General features: G+C 40.3%; 1 protein-coding gene across 6 annotated transcripts in view; it reads right to left on the reverse strand.

Annotated features, from left to right (window-relative positions):
- The window catches only part of LOC109632194 (F-actin-uncapping protein LRRC16A), a 63,110-nt gene that overhangs the window by 16,919 nt on the left and 22,631 nt on the right, over window positions 1-23,560 (reverse strand). For 3 of the 6 annotated variants that reach the window (XM_069537189.1, XM_069537187.1, XM_069537186.1), the window contains exons 3-21: window positions 22,312-22,362; window positions 16,151-16,210; window positions 14,868-14,989; window positions 14,363-14,460; window positions 13,857-13,927; window positions 13,465-13,538; window positions 13,179-13,254; window positions 9,077-9,165; window positions 8,362-8,456; window positions 7,553-7,639; window positions 6,233-6,336; window positions 5,464-5,541; window positions 4,868-4,944; window positions 3,694-3,798; window positions 3,307-3,376; window positions 1,812-1,823; window positions 1,286-1,367; window positions 1,057-1,156; window positions 876-930 (exon numbers count right to left, since the gene is read on the reverse strand). In XM_069537189.1, coding sequence (XP_069393290.1) covers window positions 876-930; window positions 1,057-1,156; window positions 1,286-1,367; window positions 1,812-1,823; window positions 3,307-3,376; window positions 3,694-3,798; window positions 4,868-4,944; window positions 5,464-5,541; window positions 6,233-6,336; window positions 7,553-7,639; window positions 8,362-8,456; window positions 9,077-9,165; window positions 13,179-13,254; window positions 13,465-13,538; window positions 13,857-13,927; window positions 14,363-14,460; window positions 14,868-14,989; window positions 16,151-16,210; window positions 22,312-22,362 — 1,506 coding nt within the window. The remainder of the gene's footprint in view (window positions 1-875; window positions 931-1,056; window positions 1,157-1,285; window positions 1,368-1,811; window positions 1,824-3,306; window positions 3,377-3,693; window positions 3,799-4,867; window positions 4,945-5,463; window positions 5,542-6,232; window positions 6,337-7,552; window positions 7,640-8,361; window positions 8,457-9,076; window positions 9,166-13,178; window positions 13,255-13,464; window positions 13,539-13,856; window positions 13,928-14,362; window positions 14,461-14,867; window positions 14,990-16,150; window positions 16,211-22,311; window positions 22,363-23,560) is intronic. The other 3 variants (XM_069537191.1, XM_069537190.1, XM_069537188.1) reach the window with 1 other exon arrangement.

The following is a 23,560-nucleotide window of genomic DNA, read 5'->3' on the forward strand; positions in this document are numbered from 1 at the left end:
TACATTTATAGGACATTTGGAAATCAGCGGAATCATCCTCTCTCCCTTTTTGAGCTCCAGTATCCATGTGCACAGCCAGATAACCAGCTCATACACAAACTGTCACCTTTTTATGGAAAACGCATGCGCACACACAGAGAGAGAGAGAGAGAGAGAGAGAGAGAGAGAGAGAGAGAGAGAGAGAGAGAGAGAGAGAGAGAGAGAGAGACCATCAATCTAGCACATCCAGCACTGTGAGAGACAAAGACAAGCAGGCACCAGGACAAAATCTCTTACAGCTCCCATGATGGAGAGAGAGATAAAACGAGTGGGATTGATCGAGGGACAGGAAGGAGAGGGCCGCTTTGTTTCACTGCAGGTTTTCTATCACATATTACTATGGATGAAAATGAGTCTTTTAATATCTATATAATATCCCTTTAGACATTGATAAACACTGTGGAGATGCTTATCACAAGCAGCCAGTGATATGTAGAGATTACAGTTATAATCCCATGAGTTGCTCACATGAGGTTTCTCTTTGTAGTGTAACAACCCACCAACAACTCACTTACTGCGATTTCAAAACAAATGACATCTACACTAGATTTAATAGAAAAGTTACACCTACAGTGTTTATCCATTTTTATCAAATAGCATCAACATTTCCGTGCAACTCTCAGAAACCCCATGGCTTCCCTTCATTTTGATCAATGTAGGGAAATCCTATTCGCACCACCCTCTGCTGCAGAGGTCAAAGGTCAGCTGTGGAGCAGCTGGCCGAGTCTCAACTGGTTAGATGCTTGCTGATACTGTCTGTCTGGAGGTCGTTCTCTGTTACCACCAGGCTACAGCCATCAAAAAAGAACAGCATACAGTAAGATGTAAAAACTCACCGACTCCTCCTCTTGAATCATGTGCACCAGGCTGTCCAGGACCGGGGCGAGGTTTCTGAGTCAGGTTGAAGAAAGACAAGAACAGACAGTTTACCAACGTTTAAAAAAAAAAACCTGTGTAAACCGTCTAATTTTGGTGTAAAATGGGTGTTCGGTCCCTCCTCCTGCTCTGCATGCTTACTTTGACTTGATGTTGTTAAAGTTCTTGCCCAGGGAGAGGTGTCTGATGGAGCGGTTCTTGGCCAACCACACCAGCAGAGTAGACAGATCTGAGTCCAGGCCTGGAGGTACAGAAAAAGATTAGAAAGGATAATACGAGAGGCTGATCTCTGCTGATGTTTGGCAGCTATAGGATTCCACTGATTTTTAAATCAGGGTTGAAAAGCTCAGTCGCTGCACGGTCCTCTCACCGTTGTCAGAGATATCCAGACTGGAGATGTTTGGGATCTCAGCTATACAACCCTCAAGGATTTGAGAACCTCCTGAGCGCAGCTGAAAAGACAGAGGGGCTGAACTTTAAACTCACAGTACATCAGACACAATGCAGAATAGCAGATCTCGCCATGAGTTACCACTTTAACTTCTAACTTGCTGCACTGCTGCAAACACAACATTCAGAAATCTAAAAACCTTTAAAGGCAACAAATCAGACAGTTTCGGAATAAAAGATCTACAGGACTCTTCAGGTGAAACATGCAACTAAGGAATCGTGTAAGTGTTTGAGATGTAACATGTTAATGTCACAGTTTAAAATAACACTGATCATCCAGTATAACTGCAGCTGGGAGCTTTTTGTAGGTTTATTCATTTCATTTCTTAATGCTGATGGAAAATGGGCTCCGCAAACAAGAAAAGGCTGAGAAGAAAGCAGACGTGCAAATGAAAAGTGGAATGAATGAAATGTTAATTATGAAGAGTGAGTACATTGGTACTTACACAATGACCAAGCTTAGAGAAGCATTAGGGGGAGAGAAGAGCATGTCAGAGCCAAGCCAACAATTACCAACAAAAAAAAAACCACACACAGATGCTTAATGATCATTCTTCTATTCCAAGATACACACACTCGCATCACATGTGCACACAACTGCACAAACACACTCATCGGGGAGTCATTCACGGTCCTTATTTTGCACATTTTTGGGCTGCCCCCACCAAACGCTTCATTAAAGCTTCGGGAAAAAAAGGATGGAACGCATCATCCCTCCCTCCACCCTTCCATCCACCACCGCAGCTTCTGTTTTTTATCTCTCTTTATCTGTTCGAGCAGGGGTGCAGACGAGGGGCTGGGGTGTGTGTGTGTGTGAGACAGTTGTGATGAAACAATTACAGAGGGAAACCGAGCCATCCCCCACCTCACCTCATCCTCCCCTCCCTCGTTCATCTCTCCCTCTCCGCCCCCGCCTGCTGTCTGCCAACTATTCCATTATACAGCCTCTTAACGGTGTCGATGGCCTGTCAAATGCTTTTGGAGTGGATCCTAAAAATGCTGATTGCATTGAATTGATTGTTGACACCAAAACTATAAAAACAAGCAGCACTCACCAAACTTTAGCTGATAACAGCACTTAAAGAAATGTGACTGAAAACATGATTAATAAAGGACTAAAATCGAAAGAATACAAAGCTGCACCACCAGGTTTAGTCTTTAATAACTGTATTTTGCAGCACAGCAATTAAACTGTGTAGCCGCATCACTGTGCATGTTTGCCTGCATTATCATCAGCTTCATCGTGCAGTGAATGAGCTGTGGGATCTAGGTTCAACATACTGCAACTGATCAGAAAAACACCACTCTCATTGCATTGGGTGATAAATATACAGAATACTGTAAAGATTATTTTGTATATTTTTGGGGCCATTTTACATTTCCTCAGAGAGGATGGGGGAAGACATGCAACTAAGGGCCATGCCGGAACCAAAGCTGCGGCTGCTGCAGGAGGTGTCATGCCTCACCACTGGTGATATGTTTTTTAACACTTGAGTCATGTCTAATGAGAGTCAGTGCCTTCACTTGACACATTGACATTTTAATTTTAACACGAATGTGTTCTCGTCATTCATTTACAATTCATTGTGAACACCGTTGAAAAAGTTCCCAGATTCCTACTAGTCTCGCACACATTGATAAGCTCCACTGCAAAATTAAACAAGAAATGCTTTCATCTGGGTTATGAACACACACACACACACACACACACACACACACACACACACACACACACACACACACACACACACACACACACACACACCCCAACAAGTAAAAATCCTATGAACTGCCAAAAGAAAATGATCTCTCATGTACAAATGTACGCTCTGCAAAAGATATCACGATGTGTGATAAAATAAATTCATGAGGTGAAATGACGACGTGCACGATGTTTATGATGACGTGCACAATGTTTATGATGACGTCTGTGGGTCTCACCTCGCAGCAGCTTAGGTCTACAGACACGTCTGTCAGACTGGGGTTACTGGCCAGACCAAGCAGAAGAGCTCTGAAACAATAAGGATACAGACAGTTAAAAGAGATAATATGAGACAGAGAGAGACTAAAGGAGCATTGCTTTATATTATTATATTGATTATATATAAATGTATTTGTCCCTGTTGGCTGTGAGCTTCAGCAGCTGCTCTCTGTGATATAAGCTGACAGGACAAGTGTAGTTTTCACTATAGCTTTAAAAGTTTTGAAGTAGTGATATACATATACAGTGTGTAGAAAAATAAGACGAGGAACATGAAGAACAAAGACTGTGGGAGAGAAGAAGCCTCTCGTCAAGACGTATTAAATGTGAATGAATCGTCGTCTCACTTGAGGGCCTCTGGTGGCAGCTTGGTTCCTGACACGTTGATGGAGCTGAGCGACAGGGCGCTGCTGAAGAAGTGCTTGAACGATGGAGGCACCTCTTTGCCTTTCCTGTAGAAAGAGAGGAGGAAATAAATTCCAGATGGATACACAGATGACCGACTTCAGTCCGTGGCACATTTAGGTTTTACCTACTCGTAAAGAAACGATTTTAACTCAACAAAAAGCACACAGCAGGGATTCACAAAATGGAACAGAGTCCCAGGCAGAGAGTAAAACTCAGTGTCACACCTCCACACTCTCCGGTTAGCTCTATTACCTTTCTTTCCCTCCACTTATACTACACTACTGCCTCCTCTTCTGCACCCCCCTCCCATCATCTGCCCTCACCCCTTGATGAAGTCCTCAATTCCCCAGAGACAAACTGGAAAGAGAGATAATGACGGGAAGACAACTGCTTCAACCGCCCATCTGTTACACACACACACACACACACACACACACACACACACACACACACACAATGTCCTAAACAGGCAACAAAAAGGAGCACACATCCTGTATTTCGTCCTGCCTGTGATAGCATGTTGCCACCAGCAGGGGTCACACACACCAGCACACAGACTGAATTCATGGCTAAAACAGTCAGGTCTGATCAAATCTGAATTTCAGGGCTAAAGTAAACTTACACTTGCATTAAACTGGCACAGACGACCACAGTATACAGTATACACTGTGAAAGAAACTCACTGTACACACAATAAGCAACTCTGAATGGTTAATAAAGACAAATGCCCATCTCCCATTGGATCTGTGGAACAACAGATCTCTGACTAGTTTTACATTAAAACATTTGCATGTTAACTAATATGGAGAGTGCAGAAAGAAGCAGTTAGGGACTGAGTGGACAGTTGATTGGTCATTCTCTTAACGTGGCTGGTGCTGTCATTTCTAAAATCTCTTATTTAACACTATCACATCCACAGCTGTGCCTTTGAACTCTAACTTCCTCTCCCATAATACATTGTTTTCAGACGACCTTCAACTGACGCATTTGCAAAATTTCCAGTGGTATTTGAAACTTTTTTGAAAAATGTGCACTTGATCCTTAAACCTTGGAAGAACGAGGTCGCGGTATGACAACAACAAGGTTGTTAGTAAAATCCAGATGGGTTCTCACCGGTGAGGGAAGACACTCTTTGACACGTTGAGAACAGAGAGGTGTTGGACTGAACCTCGCAGCAGAGCAGAACAAACCTGGAGAACACACACATGTGAGCAAAAAGGTTTTCTTTGATTTATGAGTTTGAATTACATTCTAACATTTTAAAAATGTTGAAATATCATCTGCATTTTTTACTACAAACTCTTTTTCACTGCACCTCCCAACCCTGTTGTGTATTTACAAATGTGCAAACATATTTACAGCTGACTGAACGTGACCAAGACAGAAAATGATTTAAGAGCTCATCAATATCTGCAGTGACAGGCTGACAGCTGGCTACATCTCAGACTAATCAATACGCAGTGTTTGGCTCTCTGACCCACATCAATACATCACATACAGTATACAGACCACTGCACAGGCAGCAACACAGATTTACTGTGAGATTAAATTCTCTCCTACATAGATGTTGATGGCCGCCTCGTTTCACACTGCTGTTTAATGAGACACAACTCAGCTTGTGAATGTGAGCTCTCATTGTTTTATACTGTATCTCTTTACTCATTTCTTCCTCTGGACTGGTTATAAAACGGACGTGCCACATGACTCACCTGGTCCAAGGAGCAGTCAGTGTTGGAGAGGTCAAGGGTCGCCAGGCTGTTGGGTTGAGCAAGGAAGTGGCAGAAATGCTAGAAAACAACACACAGTGTTAGAGAGCTGGAGGATGAGACCTTCTAGATGTGGACGGACATGGACATTCATCTGTACGACTCGTGTGTTGTTGATCAAAGTTGGAAAGTTTGATGTGCTCCTCTGGAAACAATGGCACTGTCACTCCTGCAGATTCTATGTTGTTTTTTTTAAATCTTCAGCTAAGTCTCATGATATGTTTTATGATTAACAGTTATTTTCCAAACATCTTGACCACTCATCACTTCTAATTCAAATTTGAATATTTCAAACATTGCCTTGTTGGATGGTGATAAAGTATAAGTGGCCGGTTAGCTTAGCTTATCATTAAGACTGGAAATGGGGGGAAATTGTTAGCCTGGCTCTGTAGGATAACAAACTCTTGATTACCAGCACCTCTAAATGTATCATGATTTATTGTCCAGCCGAAAATACAATACATTAAACTGATGGGTGTGACTGTATCTGATTTTCTGTATCAAGACTTTCTGCCACCTCTCTGTATCTGTGCTCTGAGGACTGATGACCTGAGTGGATGCTCTGCCACAGAGTGATTAATAAGGGTCTGACAAAGGTCTCCACATAACTGCAGCACTGAACTCTTTCAATCAATTAAGTGTTATTGATACCGGTCTGAGATGGATTAGTAACTGTGTGTGTGTGTGTGTGTGTGTGTGTGTGTGTGTATACCTGCATGTCGTCCCCTCGGAGGATGTTCCCTGAGAGGTCCAGATGGACCAGGCTGCTGGAGATGGACGGGTTGGCACTCAGTGACTGGCAAAGGCTGTTCACCCCTAAAACACACACACACAACAAACACATGCAGGCACACACACAGAAGCAATGTCAGCAATATCTCAACCCTCAAATCTCCCTTGATGTTTTGACAGCATATTGAAGGAAATGGCAGAGGAAATGAGCAGTGACAGGAAAGAACAGGATCAGAATGTTGAGTGAATGGAAAGAGAAGAGAGTCAGGCCTTCTCATGTTTGTGAACAAGTGATCACCGGGAGTGTAGCATTAGCCAGATCCAGCTAAAATATCAGCAATTTTGCAACATGTCACACAAGGAGGTCCCACAAGTAAATCTGCAACATGAACCATGTGCAAGATTTTATCGAGGGGTGGCTCCCGAGCTGCAAATGACAACCCTCGCAATTTTATAAAGAGTTTAACCTGAGCCAAGTCATAAATCAATGATAGCAATCACCACTTCCATACAGGGTTAGTATATATATTATATACAATATATATTGTTAAATGCACTGGTACAGGATCAGTACTCAGTATCAGCTGATACGCTGAGTCCAGGTATCAGAATCTGGCAATAATGGAAAATCAAAACATCTCTAATGATTAATCAGCTGAATTTAAAGCCACACAAAAATAAATCGGAGTAAAAATGTAATAAAATGTCCTCAATCCTCTGCCCTTGCTCTGAGCGCTGGGGGTTTCTGGAGGGTTTGGGCCGTTAGCGGAGATGAGCAGGGCTCAGTTAAAGCAGCACTAACCCTGCTCTGTGGAATATGATATATGCTCTCTATTGATCGCCTGAGAGCAAAGCGTGTTTACAGTGGCTCACTACAGATGGTACCTGGTGCAGGAACATTTACTTTGGAACAGAACCAAGAGGAAAGTTTACCTGCAAGTGAATGTTGATAAGATCAGCACTTAATTTAGAAATGATGATTCTCTGCAGCCTTGTCAGAGCCTTTCATTAAAGGTCTTTACTTTCTCGTGCAAAGAACTTTGGGCTATTGAAAACTGGTATGCTGTTAACAGATTGTCTTTGCACAACCACACAATACAAATACTTTTTTTTTTTCATTCCCCAGGCTCCCACGCTCAGTGTTTATCGTGCAATAATTAAGAGTCATTAGCATCCCAGTGGTAGGTGCAATCAGATTAGTGGAAAGTGTGAATTACATCAGATGGCAGGGGGGAGAGAGTGAATTAGAAAAAACTGAAAATCCTGCTGATCACAAAGCACAAGGGGGGAGGTCACGTACCTTTGGGTGATAGTGAGGTTTTGGAGAAGTTTAAATGCTTTAGCCCCGTACGAAGTTTGGCAAACTGAGCTCCCAGGAAGGAGATACCTGCAGCGAGAGAGGGGAAGCAGAAACAATCATTTTCAATTTGTCAATCATCTCCCAAGGGGCTGCTGCAGCTCTTTTCACACAGCCAGCAACAACTTTCTTTAAATACAAAACCACTTTTCACCTTGATCCACAATGTCGCAGGTGTTTCATTTCTGGTTAACACTTGTATTACAGTACATAGTGCACTGTGTACTCTGCAAGCTTCTTTATTTTCTTCTAGCAATTCAGTGGATCCCTGTGGTAAACTTTACATAAGGACAAATAATCCAGAGATTGTCTATCCCCAGAAATCTATTGTATGTTTACGTGCCACCGCCGAAATATTTGGTGGAATGTATCTTTAATTTATGTGCCCTGGATAAACCGACAGGTCTTGGGATGGAGCTGATGAAATATTAAACTTGTTGAACTCACTGCACTGGGACAAGGAAATCTAACTTGTACATATACAGCGTAATAACACACCCAGTACCTCTGACGGACTGCGGCACAGTATTTCATACAGTGTAGAATGTATAAATAATCTATTTAATAATCTGTAAGTGAAATATAACGATCGAATTATCTGTCACACATGATATTTAGAATTATTCGTGTTGCCTGATAATGGTTCAGTTTTATTTCTTAACATTTACAGGGAAGCTGTATTGTAAGTAAAGTATAATAGAATAATAGAGCAGGGATGAGCACATTAGTCTGGATCAGAGCAGATATCATACCTCTGTCCTCCAGTGGGTTGTTGGCAAGATTAATGGTGGTGAGTCCTGAGCTGGGGTTGTGGGCCAGAGCAGCAGCAAGCTTCTGGGCAAAGTCACTGTAGAGTATGAGAGAGTGTTTCCATTATGCGGGTATGACCAGTGAACTGCACACGTGGAACCTATCAAAGCGCTTTATTCTTACACGGCTACACCCAAAAGCAGGGATGAACGGGGGTGTATTGAAATGCTACATTGGAACTGTGGTAAAAGACTGACTTTATTTGTGCAATAAAAATCTTGTTAAACAGCTATATGTGCAAACTGAACAAGAATCCAGAGTTTGCGATTGTTTATGTAAAAAATTGAAATCTTTTAACTATAAATTGTCTGATTCAACGGTGCGTCTGAACATATTCAGTTATGAAACAGTAGTTTCATTGGTAGTTTTTGTTTCCGCTCTTATAAATATGTATTACAATTATTAGATATTGTATGAAGTGTAATCACACAAAATCTGAACCAAGTAAAGTTATACAGATTTTATTTTAAAATCTTGCAATTCAGTATTGCATTTTCAGAGGGTAAGGGGATTAGAATGGGTTAATCTCCAAAAAACCTGTCTCCTACATGTCCCTTACTGAAAGGTATCGTCACCCACTGAACCAAACCAAGACTGAATCATGTGTGTACTGTTCATTCCAAGTTAAATGACTTTTAATTGTTTAGATCATCTTACGTTTTGAGTCCTGCGTTGTCCAGAACCAACTCTTCCAGTCGACTGGATCGAGACACCACCCTGAGGATCTGCTCACACACATCTGCAGACTGAATACACACACAGATGTCAGTTAACCTCTTTGTCTATAGACTTATCAAAAAGAGAAATCAGGAAACGATACTGAAAGGACAAAATTTTGTGTTGTTAAAACAGCAGATAGTGTGAGTGATATGGGAGAGATACAATGAGAGTCTCACTCTCAGAACCACAGTCTCATCTCAAATTAAATACAATTTAGCCCATTCACAAATCCTCCACCCTTAGTCCTCAACTAGAGGGAGAAAACTGCCAAAAAACTTAACAAGGGGATAAACACAGAAATCTCCCACACAAGTGAGGATCTCTCTTCCAGGGTGGAAAGAGGTGCAATAGATGTCACATGTAACAGAGCACATCAACAAAATAACAATATTCACAACATTCACGAGAAAAAAAGTTTGTACTGAAACATTCAAGGTCATGGGAATACGAGAGGAATTTACTTCTGAGACGTGATTCCTGAGCCGAACGCTGTGAAAACTCTCTGGGAATCTGTTCATTTATGCTCATTAGAGCTGTAGAGTAGAACGTTTCTTTAAAAAAAAAAAAAAACAGCAGGGTATAAGTAAAGTCTCTCTCTTCCACTTAAAAACCATTTATGCGTGACAAGCAGAGACTGGGGAGAGAGTGAGAGGAGAGTTTGGACACTTAGGAAAGTAGAAAGTCTCGCTTCCGTGGTCACAGCACAACGGAGGGGGGGAGGAGAGTCGAGGGAGCGGCGGGCACTCATATTTAGACAAAAATTAAAAATTCAGCAGTTGGACTTCTGTGCTTTACCCAGATATTCACTGACCCAGTTCACCGTGTGCTGTGTCACACACACACAAACACACACACACAACATCCTAATACTCACAACAAAACATTTTTTATCGTAATAACTTTAGTGGCTCATTGTATTGTGTTGTTATTCTTTGGGACTGACATTCCTGCTATAAGGGACTGTTTCTCTTGGTGCGGCCACAACACTGGCAACATTGTCCCACAATGTTATCTAAAGCGATGGAGGGGGAGAACGAGGGGATGGAAGGAGAGCGAGAGAAAGATAGAAGAAAGGGACTGTTGTTCACATGTTTACTCTGTGAAAGTGTGAGTATGACAGGAGAGGAATGAGAGTGATGGAGGGCAGTGAGGGATGACATAATAAAGAGAAAAAGGAGATATGAGGTTAGCGAGGGGTGAAATAGAGGAAAAGAGGAGCGAGAGCAGTGGGTTGTGGCCTTAGAGGGAGAGAGTGGACAAAGAGGCCTGTATTTTCCACATGAGTCACAACAAGACTGCTGGGTGACACCGTCAGTGTGAGGACTGCACCATTTAATGCCCATTAAAAAAAAAAGCCTTGTCATGCTGTGCCTGGGTTCTGCTGGAATATCTCGCACACGCGCACACACACATGCACACACACACCTAAAAACACTTTTAGACCATGAGGTAATTAGAAAGTAAGTTGTCCTCTTATCACTGTCCTCACCTCGTCTTCTTCTACTCTCTATTGACAGCGCAGCATCTTGATTAGGCCACAAGACAAACAGACTGATTGAACTCAGGACGAGCTGCATAATCCCTCACTGTGCTAGCCGGCTGTGTGTGTGTGTGTGTGTGTGTGTGTGTGTGTGTGTTGTATTGCCCACTCCACTACAATGAGATATCCCTTATCTGTGTGGAGCTGGTTAGACTCAGTGCACTTTCGACCTCACGCTTGTGTATTTACCGTCCCCCCCCCCCCCCTCACTAACTGTTTCTAGTTCAACATGATCCACAGACTCATGTTTTCACAAATCCCTAGTGTGACTGTGTGGTTTACCACCACAGATGATAGCTGATGATGGCGGACGAGGTTGCACTTGCGTTGAACTTCCGTCACAAGATTTGGCAGGAACATTCACTGACATGCTGCTGGTTGTGGAAAATAAACACGTGTTTCCCCAGCTTGTTTCTCTCCTCTCTTCTCTGTCTACCAAACATCCATTCTTTAAATCTCTTCTTCATTCATTGGACTTCTCCCCTCTTCCATTTAAGGCTTGTTTATGCTCAACGTAACATAGATAGAAACGGACGGAGCCTTGTGTTTAGACTCTGCATTCATTTCACTGTATTTGTGTAAGTCTACTGAAAGCTTACGAATATGTGCACCGCAAATAGTGGAGGGGGGGCAGTGTAGCCAGTAGTTCATGTAAGATGAAAACAAGGAATGAGGAAGACATTTCAACAATGGCAGAACTTTTTGAGGAGAGATTTTGCGAGTTGGTTAACAGACACGGGCACAAGGACTGTGCCTGTGTCTGAGAAGTTCATAATCATGTTTGTTGAAGTCAGAAATTCTCAACTCCTCTGACAACCACTAAAGTTCACACTACAGAACAAGTGAAAATATCTCCACTCAAATCTTCCCATCACAAAACCCTGCTCTGTTATAGTACACACTAATCTGGTATTAAAAAAGAGACACATTAGACACAGGCTGCACATGTGCCTGCTTGTGTAACTAAATATGCACATGGCATGGGGAGGAGGCCGGATTTTAAAATTCAATACAAAAGGGGTAGCCTGTGACCGAGGAAGAAGATAATTATTTGGACTGAGGAAGCTGCGTGTGGTAAGTGGTGAGACCGAGCGCAGCCTGAAGACACAGAGTCAGTAATGGAGCGCTGCAAGGGGCACCAGCCTGAGACTTTTGAGGCCCTTTGTCTCGTTAGGATTAGGAGTCTTATCGCACGAGAACACAGGACTGATCCTCAGTCAACACGCACGAGGGATGACAGAAAACTGAAACAAAGGGGAAAATGTTCTGTACAGTCAGATTCATGCAGCTATTATCACTGTCAGGCAAAGGTAGAGTGGAGGGAGTCAGCATGCATGGGAAACTGAATGCAGATAGAGAAGGACATGAGGATACAGATACTATCAATAAATAGTTCAAGTTGAATATTGTGATTTTAATAATCTTTAAATGATAAACTGTAAATGGTGACTGTATTTATTAAGATCTTTTCCAGTATTATCAACCACTCAAAGCTCTTCACAGTACAATTCACATTCACCCATTCACACACACAATCATTCAGTGCTCCTATACACACTCAGCACTTTTTCAATCACCCTCCATTCATATACTCTCGGCACAGCAGTCAGGGGCAATTTAGGGTCAGTACCCTGCCCAAAGTGGTGCCGGGGATCAAACCACCGAGCCTCTAGTAAGTGGAAAACCCTCTCCAGCACAGCCGTCTCCATTTAAGCTAAGATGCTAGGCTCAATTTCTCAAATGTGAATTGTTGCTGTTTGTCTTAGTCTTACAGGATGTGAAACATATTTAGGTGTATGTCGATGTTGGCCAGATATCACAAGACATTTCTATTGCATAACATAACTTTATATAAAGCAAAAAGCAGAAGTGCAGTAAGGCAGTGAAAAGCAGAACCTTTACTGAAGTGACAGGAATAGATAAGAACCTGACATCCACAGTGACACTACTTAACTCTGAGATGGGATTAAATCTGAATTATCTTGTCATTTTCCGGCAGCTATACTATACAGTTTATCCATCATGCTGATGTGGTAGCATTAATATACTGTATGTGCTGTGAATCTTCTTCTATAATGGGACACTAAGGCTACATCCATATCATTACGATTTAATTGTAAATGTTTTAAAACTAATAGTTTACATCCACAAAAACATTTTAGCCACGCATCAGTAATAATCCCCATCCGTATGAACACAGCTGAAAATGCAGATCACATAACCATTCACGTACACTGGGCATATGCATGCTGATGTAAACAAGACTGTCATCTCTGCAGTTGGTTGCTTTGTTACAGAAAATATTGAATGAGAAACAAAAATGGTGAAAGGAAAGCACTGGGACTCTCCACGAACGTATTAGTATGGATGTAGCCTTAAGAGGTGATAAAGAGAGATGCACCACCTCTTCAGTTTAAAAGGACAGAGTCATGGAGGCAGTGGTTAGAAACTGAGCATGGAATGGGGTACGAGAAGAAGATGGTGAAAACAGGAACTGACCAGTTTGTAGTCCTTGGTGGAGAGCTTGGTGAACCACTGGTTAAACTCCAGCACAGCTATTATGGCCACCAGATCCCTGAGGAACAGAGAAAAGGTCACAGCAGCAATTAAACACTCCTCTTCCTCAGTACAACCTGAGACTGGGAAGTGACTTCAGCATTTTTGCTATAGAAAATAAATCATGTCACAACAACAATACCCCCTTTCTCCTGTCTTTGGTTTTGTACCACATGGCATTTATCTGTGATTTATTGCATTGCTTTGCTTTGGTAACGTTTTATCTCACCTGTTCTCCAGATGGCTGAAGTCCTGCAGGTTGAGTTCTCTGGTGTCTTGTGTTAAATAGATGGTGTCCACATCCTGCAAGAGGAACAGTTCATCACAGACCATATCAACAAACAAGTTTTTATTTAGAGAAGTATCTGTTAATGAGTCACATGGAGACAAGAAACTAGACGGAGCACATAACAGATGTAAGCAGCAGATAAAATCATTTGTTTGGACAAGAAGAGGCGAGAACATGGAGAAGATCTTATGCAAAATAAATTACTACACATATGTCATGTTAAGTTGATCCTTTTTATCAAAGGGTTTTCTGCAGGTTTATGTTACGGATCGAATTGCACTGAAGCACAGTTGAACCAGGACACTGTACAAACAAATATAAATAATACTGACCCACTGCACCTCTTCTCTGTACAGCAGCCCCAACCAGTCACACACACACCTGTACATCTGAGAAAACCCACCTGCAACACACGGAGAACTAGCTCAACAACAATTTAATACACAAACCACAATTCTTCAAATACAACATGTAAAACTACTAGAGTCAGATCATTATGGAGTTTGGGGTAAGGGCAAGGTTCTTAAGATGTAGTTATCGGACCCTTATGACAAAGAGATGTAATGTAATTGAGGGTATTTTAGTTTAACCATACACTTTATGATGAATAACTATAAATATAAAGGAAACACAAACACAACCAAATAAATAGTACAAGAAAAAATAGATTTTTTTTTCATGTGAAATGCAAACATAAATGTATAACTATTATCAGGCAACCACTTTATCAGCTGGGCTCTAAAACGTCTATACCCTGATGTCAACTCACTATGTGATTGAACCATTAGGATACAAAATGAATCTGAATCCTAAATGGGATTAGGTGACAAGTTCCTACCACAGGGTCCAGGTTCCGCAGGCTTGTTGTTCTCCCACAGAGTCTGCAGAGAGGTCAGCCGGTCAGGAGGCTCCATACAAAGCTTCTTCATCACTTTACTGAGAAGAGAAGATGAATGAAAATGTGACATCCTGTTTCTATTCTGCAGCTGGTGACATTTGCAAAAACGTATATCTCTCTCTATTTAAAGAAGTTTCAATCAAGAAGCTCCGGGCTACTTTGTCACTGCCTGACTCGTCAATGGAGGCAATCAATCAGAGCTGAACAACTGAGTACTAATTTATTGCAGCTCAAAAATATAAACGTCAGCCGATCAGTCAAGTCAAAGTCTTGTTCACAAGACGAAGATTTAAGGTTTAACATCTAAATGCATTCATCAGATTCACATGTGCATTAAACACATCAGTTGTGTATAGTATTGGTTCACATCCCAACACGACTGGTACAATAACATCACAATGAATCTATGAAGAGAAGCATGAATTGTTGTGTAACACACACTCACCTGGGTGGTAAACCAGGACATATCCTCACGAGGCAGTTTCCTATGTGAGCCACCACCTCATTGACCTCCTCTGTCGAGAGCAGCTTCAGGGAGAAGGAGCCACGCTCGTACTCTATCAGCAGCTGGAAGGACACAACACTGATCAGTGATTCACACCAGCGGCCATTGTTCCACCTGCACCCGCTTCAACCACATCTATTTATCGCATAAGAAACTAAATCATTAATTTCTTTATTTCCATCAAGTACATGTCTATTTCTAAATTTAATCTACTGTATGAAAACAGACACTTTCCTATGATACTTCCCTCTGTCTCCAAAGCTTATAGTTTTCTTAACTGATTTATTGCTTTTCCAAAACAAATCTGCCAATATCGGAATCTATGTTTGTGTTTGCTGATATGTACTAATATGATAAACATTCAGAAAACTTATGTTTATATTTTCTATGGAAAAATGTGTTTATTTTCTTCATTTAAGTGTTATATATTTGGTTGTATTTGTGTTTTATTTTGGTTTATAATTATTTATAATAGTTTATGGTGTAAAATATCAAACCTCAATTACAAAAATATATATCCACCCAATTTTTTACTCCCAAATATTAGTAAAGATCCATATAAGCCGGGCTCTAATTTCATATTCCACTTTTCTGCCTGTCTACAGGATTTACCCTACAATAATATAAATAACAAGAATAATAGTATCACCATCTGTCCACTCAAACATCTACAGCTCACATCTTTGCATGAAGTCTAGATTTAACAACATTTACCAAGACTACAATTATGCAAATGTTCATGTAAGTTGATATGTGCCTCCTCTATAGGCCAGAATTAACATAATCCTGGATGGTACAGGAGAGCAGCAGGCAGTTATTAAGAGGACACATCTCCTGAGACGAGTGGGGGAGCGGTTCAGCTGCAGGAACAGTGTAGTTAGTGACAGATTATCATATTTTGTAGGTAGATCCTTCTCACTGACAGCGAGCCAGCTCTGGTCAAAAAGCCAAATGGAAGCTCTCTCCAGATGGAAGAAAATCCAAACCAGATCGTTTCTGAGCCCCAGGACAGATTTCACTGTCTCCTATGTAAATTCTTTTTTTCAGGGATTATACTCACATTCAAGATATTTTGTTATTTCTCCTATGGTTTGTGTGTCCCACTTACAAAATGTTGTGTAGACAGGCACTATCTAATGCAGAGTCGTATTGATCTTTTTGTCATCAAGAGGCTAAAAGCTTATTTCAAAATACAGACTGTTTTATTGTTGGTCTGTCTGTACCTGTGTTGGCTTGTTACAAGCAATCCCCTGGATCTCCAGGTAATTAAGGGAGTGTTCAACCTAAAAAAGAGAAAAGAAATCACCATTAAAGTACTGACAGTATAATACTGCTGCTTTGTACAAGAGACTGCTTGTAACCTTATTCAGAAAAGAAAAGGCAATTGTTAAATAAGTGGCACATTTTAACACTAATAACACTTTTTTTTAAAATTTTTATTATCAGAAAGGAAATATGCATATTTATGTGTGCACATGGGTGCCAGTATTAGAATTAATTAACGTTTAAGTGTGAGTGTGCTTGTGTGAGATCTTACAGTTTGTGTGTTTGTGACAGTAATCATGGTTTCGAGCACAGTGACTGTCTGACTGAGGAATGTGCTGTAAAAATATGTCTGTTGTATAATTTACAGGTATGAATGTAGTCATTTCTTGTTTCTTTCTCAGGACCTGTGCACACTATTTCACTGACTCGTGCATTTTTTAAACACATTTGTTCTTTCAAATTAAAACCAAGAAGGGAAATGAGATAAACACGTAATTCTTTAACTTAATTATTACAGTATTCATCTCTACCGGCTGAATATATTTAGAATGTACATCAAGAACTTTCTCCTTGCAGTGTTTACAGTTTGCTTCCTGACTGATGTGAACTAAGAGATAGTCGAGTGCAGCTTTGACAGAAATTGGAAAATACAGTAAATCAAAAAAGGGTCTACTTATTATTTTTCTATTCATGTGCAAAATACATTATTTAGAAAGCAGGTCCAGATAAAGACAACCAGAATCTTTTCATTCTCAGTTTCATGAGAGCATTTCAGGACAAAGAAAACAAAGAGAAGCAGAAGTCTGCCTTTCCATACCTAAAGAGGAGGAAAAAAAACATTGGGTTATGTGAGAGGGGGAAACTTGAATACAAATTCCTACGTCTATATACAGAGCACACTGTTTTCCTGCGCTGTCTCTTCATCTCGCGCAGAGACACACAAACACACACATGCTGCACAGCACCTGAGGGCAGACCAGGGAGCGAGGCCAGACTATTCCAGGTGGGCGCTGCTGTGTTCCTGAGGCCTGGCTCAGAGATGAGAGGTGGGAGACTGTCTGTCTACTGTCTGCAGTATATGAAGTGTGTGTTTGTGTGTGTGTGCATTTTAAGTATTTCACTGATGCTGGTGTTTACTAACTTACAATGGAAATAACTACTGGATGTAGAAAAGTGACCCTCAATAAGACAATCCTAAATGGAAATGTCCCTATAAAAAAATCATCAACAATTAAATACAAATGGAGTAAGTAGTAGTTGGAGTTCCTTTAAAATAAAGTCTGTTAGGCAGAATAGTCTATTATATTATTGAATTGATTTTGTAATATAGTAAACTCAGTTATACATGTAATTGCTTACCTATTATTTAAAAAATCCACCTTAATATGATGAGTGAGCGTGCTGATAGGAGCTCTAGCCAATGACGGGCCTCATGCTGGGAGGTGTGGGGAGGAACCAAATGCCCGAGTAATTGCATCATTCACTCATTCGTTCACTGTCCGTCTGTCACTGTAACCACCCATTTCTGTTGTTGTAGGTTTTATGAAAAAGTCAATGTACGCTAAAAGTCATGCAGACTGGATGATTTGATGAACATGGATTGACTTTACACTTGATGGGTGTTACAGTCAGGGATAGATAACTGTAGATTTACTGAGATGCGTCTCTGAGTGGGACTATTCAAGAAGCTGAATAAACAAGATCAGAAGAAAAGTTTTTAGAAAGAAAAGAAATATACAAGTGTTCAGGTGTGAGAAATTTATGACAGGATGCTCCAGAGACAAAAAGATGCAATGTAGTGTATAAGTATATGTGTGTGTGAGAGAGAGCATGATGTTTAAGGGGTCACACAGACAGGTTGCAAAGACCCTGCAGCATCTCAAGAGCAGCCAAACCATCAATTGGAGACTGAAAACCCACTGAGAGGTGCACGAGAGAGCTGGAGGGGTTTATCAACTGAGAGGAGAGAAATACTCAGCTAGTGTTAAACTGAGGGTTTACTGCTACTGCGACACAATACTTGTATTAAAAAGCCTTGGGCTCTGCATCCACAGAATCCAGTTGTACAGATAGTTCTCTTGTTTGTTTTAGATGCATCTGCATGGCTCTGATTTCACATTCATATGACGGATCAAATATATCGTTTGAATACATTCAGTTTGCCAGAAGCATAAATACATGTTCTATACAACTGTCAACAAAAGCAGAGTTTAGCAGAAAACCATCTGGAACACAGAGTCAATAGTTCATGTCATGGCACAGTGAGTAACAGCTAATCTTCATTTGTACTTAACTCATCTCACTGTAATATAGATTTCACATAAAAAAAATCAATACAAGGAAGAAATACAGTGAGTTTTTAATGAAAGTCGCCAGGTTTCATCTTTTAACAATGTCCATACGCAGCAAAAACTGACCCTGAAGTTTCACTATTGGTACCAAAGTGAAAAACTGAACAGAGGAAAAAAGAAAATAGGTAAAAAGCATATTGTTAAAAAAACTGCTCTTGACCATTACTTTAATAAACCTCAGGAGAACTGATGAGCCAAAATGATGAAACAGTTAAAGAATGAATAACTGCGGATGAAAACGTTGAAAAATACCCTATTTCACAATGTTACAGAATGATTTATTTCTGCGTCCACTCCCACTTTCCTGACCTATTTCACATCCACATCCTCCCTCCAAGTTTCGTGGTCATCTGTCTGTTATCCTGCTAATTAACAGACAGACGGAAACATAGCCTCCTTGGTGGAGGTAGCAGTTAAGTCGGAAATGAGCTTATGATCAACTTTTTTTTTTTAACGGGGATTCTGGAAAATCTTTTACTGCACAAAAGTTAAGTTTATGGTTTAAAAGCTATGTGTTGATTACTTATGAATAAAAAACGTTGTAGGATATCCCTGCGGAATGGTAGCTCAGTGGTGGTGAGCGGGAAAGGAAAAACACAGACATAGAGAGCGATGGAAGGACGAAGAGAGAAGGATGGTTGAGAAAAGAAGATAAAGGTGAGGGTGAGAGTGAGAAACCAGACAATGGCTTACAGAAAATAAGAGGAGGAGAGCAAAGGTTATCTGTGGCTGTAAGAGGAGACAGGATAGAAGACGGTACACTAAAAGAAAACAGCAAGACGTCCTACAGTACCTCCCCCAAATTAATCATACTATTGTATGGTACAATAAGAAAAGTCAAAAGTAGGGAAGAGAATAAAGCAAACAAGGCCAAGAAAACTATAAAATAGTCAAAACTATGTGAGACGTTAAGCAGACAGGAGAACAGAGGGATTAGTTCTTCATGCAGGTGTCCGATTCTTCCAGGTCAGATAGAAAACAGCAGCTCCAGTTAAATAAACGTCTCCTAACACTGGAAACATGACGTCATGCTAAACAGGGTAAGCTCGACTCTTCTTCATGGCCTCTCCTGCCCCCAGTACACCTATAAATCAGTATTCAAGCCACTGATCAATCACCTAAACTGTCCCTGGAGGCATCATGTTGACCGGAAAGCATCTTTTTGAAGAGCAGCCTCGAAGCGTTTCCTGGACTTGGTGCAAGATGTGATGTTATGTGAGCTCATGATGAGTCTCTCTGCCTGCAGCAGGATCGTCAGTCCAGATAATATAAGCAGAACTGGTTTTATTTAGTCTGTTACTATACACTATCAAAGCACTGTTTGGTTTTATGATTTTATGTTTTGGTTAGTGTGTGTGTGGTCTGACTACAGGTAGTTAAACATTTTAATGATTATTTAAAATGTTTTGATTAATGTAATGGTTAATTGCCTCCACTAAAGAGGTTATGTTTTATTTATCTGTCAGCAAGATAAAGCAAGAGCTACAGAGCTGATTTTATTGGGGGAACCCTTTAACTCTTCTCTTGAACATGGCAAGATAGGACATGAGCCTATAGGCCAAAGGGATGCTCTCTCTGAACTCTAACTCTAATTTTAACTCTCTAAAATTAGAACATTTTTTATTGTGGTAATCAAAAGCCTTCAAAACAGCCAAAATAGCCCACAACTCCTAAGGGTCCTTAACAAGTCTATATAGCAAGGTGAATAATGTGGGCTACAATGGTTATGTAGAATTAAAACCAAAGTCAGGTTATATCATATGATCAATCTGCATTGGTACTGTTTTCCCTTTCTTTGTGAATTTTTCACAACCTAAATCTGGCAGACTGATAAACTGAGGACTGGTTATCTATGAGTGTTTGCAATCCAGTGCGGCTTGGTTGATTTTAAGGGGCTGTTGGGCCTTCCAGTTATATGCGCTCTACTTAGTGCTAAACAGCATATGTTGTTTGCACACTGGCTGGAAAACTGATACAGCAAAGTTAACACAACTATCTCATCTCACAGCCCATTTAGCAGCTGTGCTGGAGCTCTTGATCATATCAGATGATCATCAGCAGATGGAGTTTGCTCATTGTGGCATTGCAGATATGCAATATTTGGATTTTAAAGACTTTACACTACAAAACTGGTAAATTTCTTCAACATGTGATAATATATCCATATATCCAATGCTCCAGTTTTTCTCATCATGCAGTTGGAACATGAAATAACTGAAATAACTCATTTTTATCCTCAGACAAACTAAAGGTTTTAATATTAAGTTAATGTGCCTTTTTTAATTGATTCAAATGTTTCAATAGATTAATTTGCTTTAAATAAATTTTTTTCATGTATTTCATTATTTTCTGTACTCGTCTGTATTGTAAATTCGGTCTCTATGTATTTCAGGGTTAAAATAAAGGTTGAATGAATGATTGAATCTTCCCCTCATTGGTACACTCACTTGTCCAAGTTTAGGGTCAAATCCCAGCAAGGGATGCTATTTACATTTGCTGTTGTCATTGTATTGTTGTTGGACTGGTGCTGCTGGAAGTTTGAGTGAACATCTGCATCATGTTACTGCACTGCTGGTCGTTATGAGGCAGTGGTGACAATGATGCCGGTAAAGACGTTTCAGTGATGGTGCAGACAGATGCCGTCTGTGCTGTATTATGACACAGCTGTTCCATGTTTAAAAAAAGGCTTGTCAACCTGCTATATAATGGCACTGTAATCAGGCAAACAAAGTGCTGCTACTTTAACCATAATCTACTATTTTAAATCACCCATGCAACACACAGGCACACAAAGTCACAGTTAAATGGGGCGAGTTGGAAGCAAAGTGGCCCAAATCTGTAAAAAACGGTGACACATTCTGTGACTAAGCATGTTTGAGTTCATTTAATAAAGCTTTCAAGAATTAAAGTTAAAGGTATCATAAGTAGCTTTGGCCACTAGGGGTCTCTCAATCAAAATAATAACAAAAAATGTCTAGTTTGATGATTTGGTAAAGCAGTGTGGGATCATGGGAGTTATCGTTCTCACCAACTTTATAGATGAAAAGTTAAGCAATGCAAAGTGTAAATGCTGTTCACAGATGAGGTAATTTAAGTGTTACTCATGTTACACAGCAAATGGCAATGATTTATCTTGATCCCATACGAGGGACAAATACAAACAAATAGCTGCTTAGCTAACTGACGAACTGGCTAACTGACTAGCAGTGTGCTTTTCCTTTCTCATTAGGACATTAGCCCCGGGAGTTATACAGACAGGCTAAGCCACGTGCTCAGTGGATTTGACACCAAATAAATAGGCGACAAGATTAAAGGTCCTGTTTCCTTCAGTATAATTGAGGTTTTCTCTGGGTTTAAACATTGTTGGAATCATTTGTATACTGTAATTAAGCAAGTCAACAAAATATATGATGTTTAAACAGTTAAATAATGAATTCTTACATAGTAAATCTTTAAAGAATTGGTTCAGTGAATATCTAAACCATGAAACAAAGTATGAAACATGACAAAACTGCTTTTATGAAAGTTTCCATCTGACACTGACAGAATAAGGAGATGACATGTGCTCAACACAACTGTGGTGTCAATCAATTACTGAAAGAAAAAGGTAATTTCCGACATTGTCTTGTGATGAATTTACGTTCAAGCAGGCGAGAAATAAACATTCCACAACATTTGTGGCACTTTTATTCATGTCTGGTCTCTGGAAACAAAGTGCTGACTTTGCAACACACAACTTAAAAGTTACCAGAGTTTTTCGCACTTACCTTGGCGGGGATGCGTGCTGTCAGGAGGTAGGCTCGGTGAGAAGCGAGAGCCTGAAACAGAGAGAGAACAGAGAGAATAATGAGTACGTGGCTGTAAATATACACTTGGAATGACAGGAACAACGAAATGACAAAGAACGCACGGAGCTCTCCTGCTGACTCATCAAGATGAAAAGGCTTGTGACTCTGAAACAACTCTGGGGAAGCACAATAAGGCAAAATATTCCCCTTGACTTGAAAACAAACTGAAAGACAGAAAATAACTCAAGAGCCACTTAAACACGTGTCTGGCATCAAAGTGAACAAGACAAGATGTCTTTGTTTTTATTGGAGAACACCCTGTCTGAGTGAGGCCATCATTAGGTCAGAGTGTTTTTCTCTATGTTGCCTCATCCTGCAGAGCAAACTGGACTCCAGCTGCCACTAGTCATTAAAGCGCACAGCACGCTGAGGACCGAGTTTGCCTCGGTTGCTGAGCTACGAATAAGTGGAGGAAAAAAGTGTAACACATAAACTTGACATTCATACCAAGAAAAAACGCCTTAAAAGGTCCGGTTTATAGAGAAGAAATTCGAGGAAAGATTCCAGTCCTGCGTAGCGAATAGTCCAACCACTTTGGTAATCTAATTTTATGGTGAAATTATAGGTGTACCAAAGTAAATTATAATTTATGGACCGTAAAATAATCTACTGGAGGTCAACACTAGGAAAATACTTAGACCTCATTTAACATCTAATGCAAAGTGATGATTAAAGCTGATGCTGGGTGCCATGACCCTGGATTTTCTCTTGTCAACAAATATCACAACACATTTGATGGTGACCTTTAAAATTCTTTAAGATACATTGCCATCTTAAAGAAAACACTGTTTTGGTCAGCAACTGCACAAAACAGGAAAATCTAAAGCTAACAGACTTGTTTTAATTAGATTAATCATATAATTTCCCTTGATTAATCATAAAAGTGTTTCTAAACATAAAAATTGCTGGGTGAAATTGTCAAATTCATTCATTCATTCATTTTATTATCATAGACAGAAGAAAACCAACAAATTGAATTAGTGATTATTTTTTTACATGAAAAAAATGATTGTTGCCAGTTATTTTCTGCCAAGCAGCCTGATATGATCTTTGCGGCTTTTTTCCTTTTACTCTGCACTGATTGCAAACTCAACTAAACTAAGATGCTGCAAATATGAAAACCAGTTCATAAACATTGACAGTCTTGATGTTTAGAGAGCTTGTGTGT

This window comes from Paralichthys olivaceus, chromosome 13, assembly GCF_024713975.1.
Source record: "Paralichthys olivaceus isolate ysfri-2021 chromosome 13, ASM2471397v2, whole genome shotgun sequence".
Lineage (NCBI taxonomy): Eukaryota > Metazoa > Chordata > Actinopteri > Pleuronectiformes > Paralichthyidae > Paralichthys > Paralichthys olivaceus.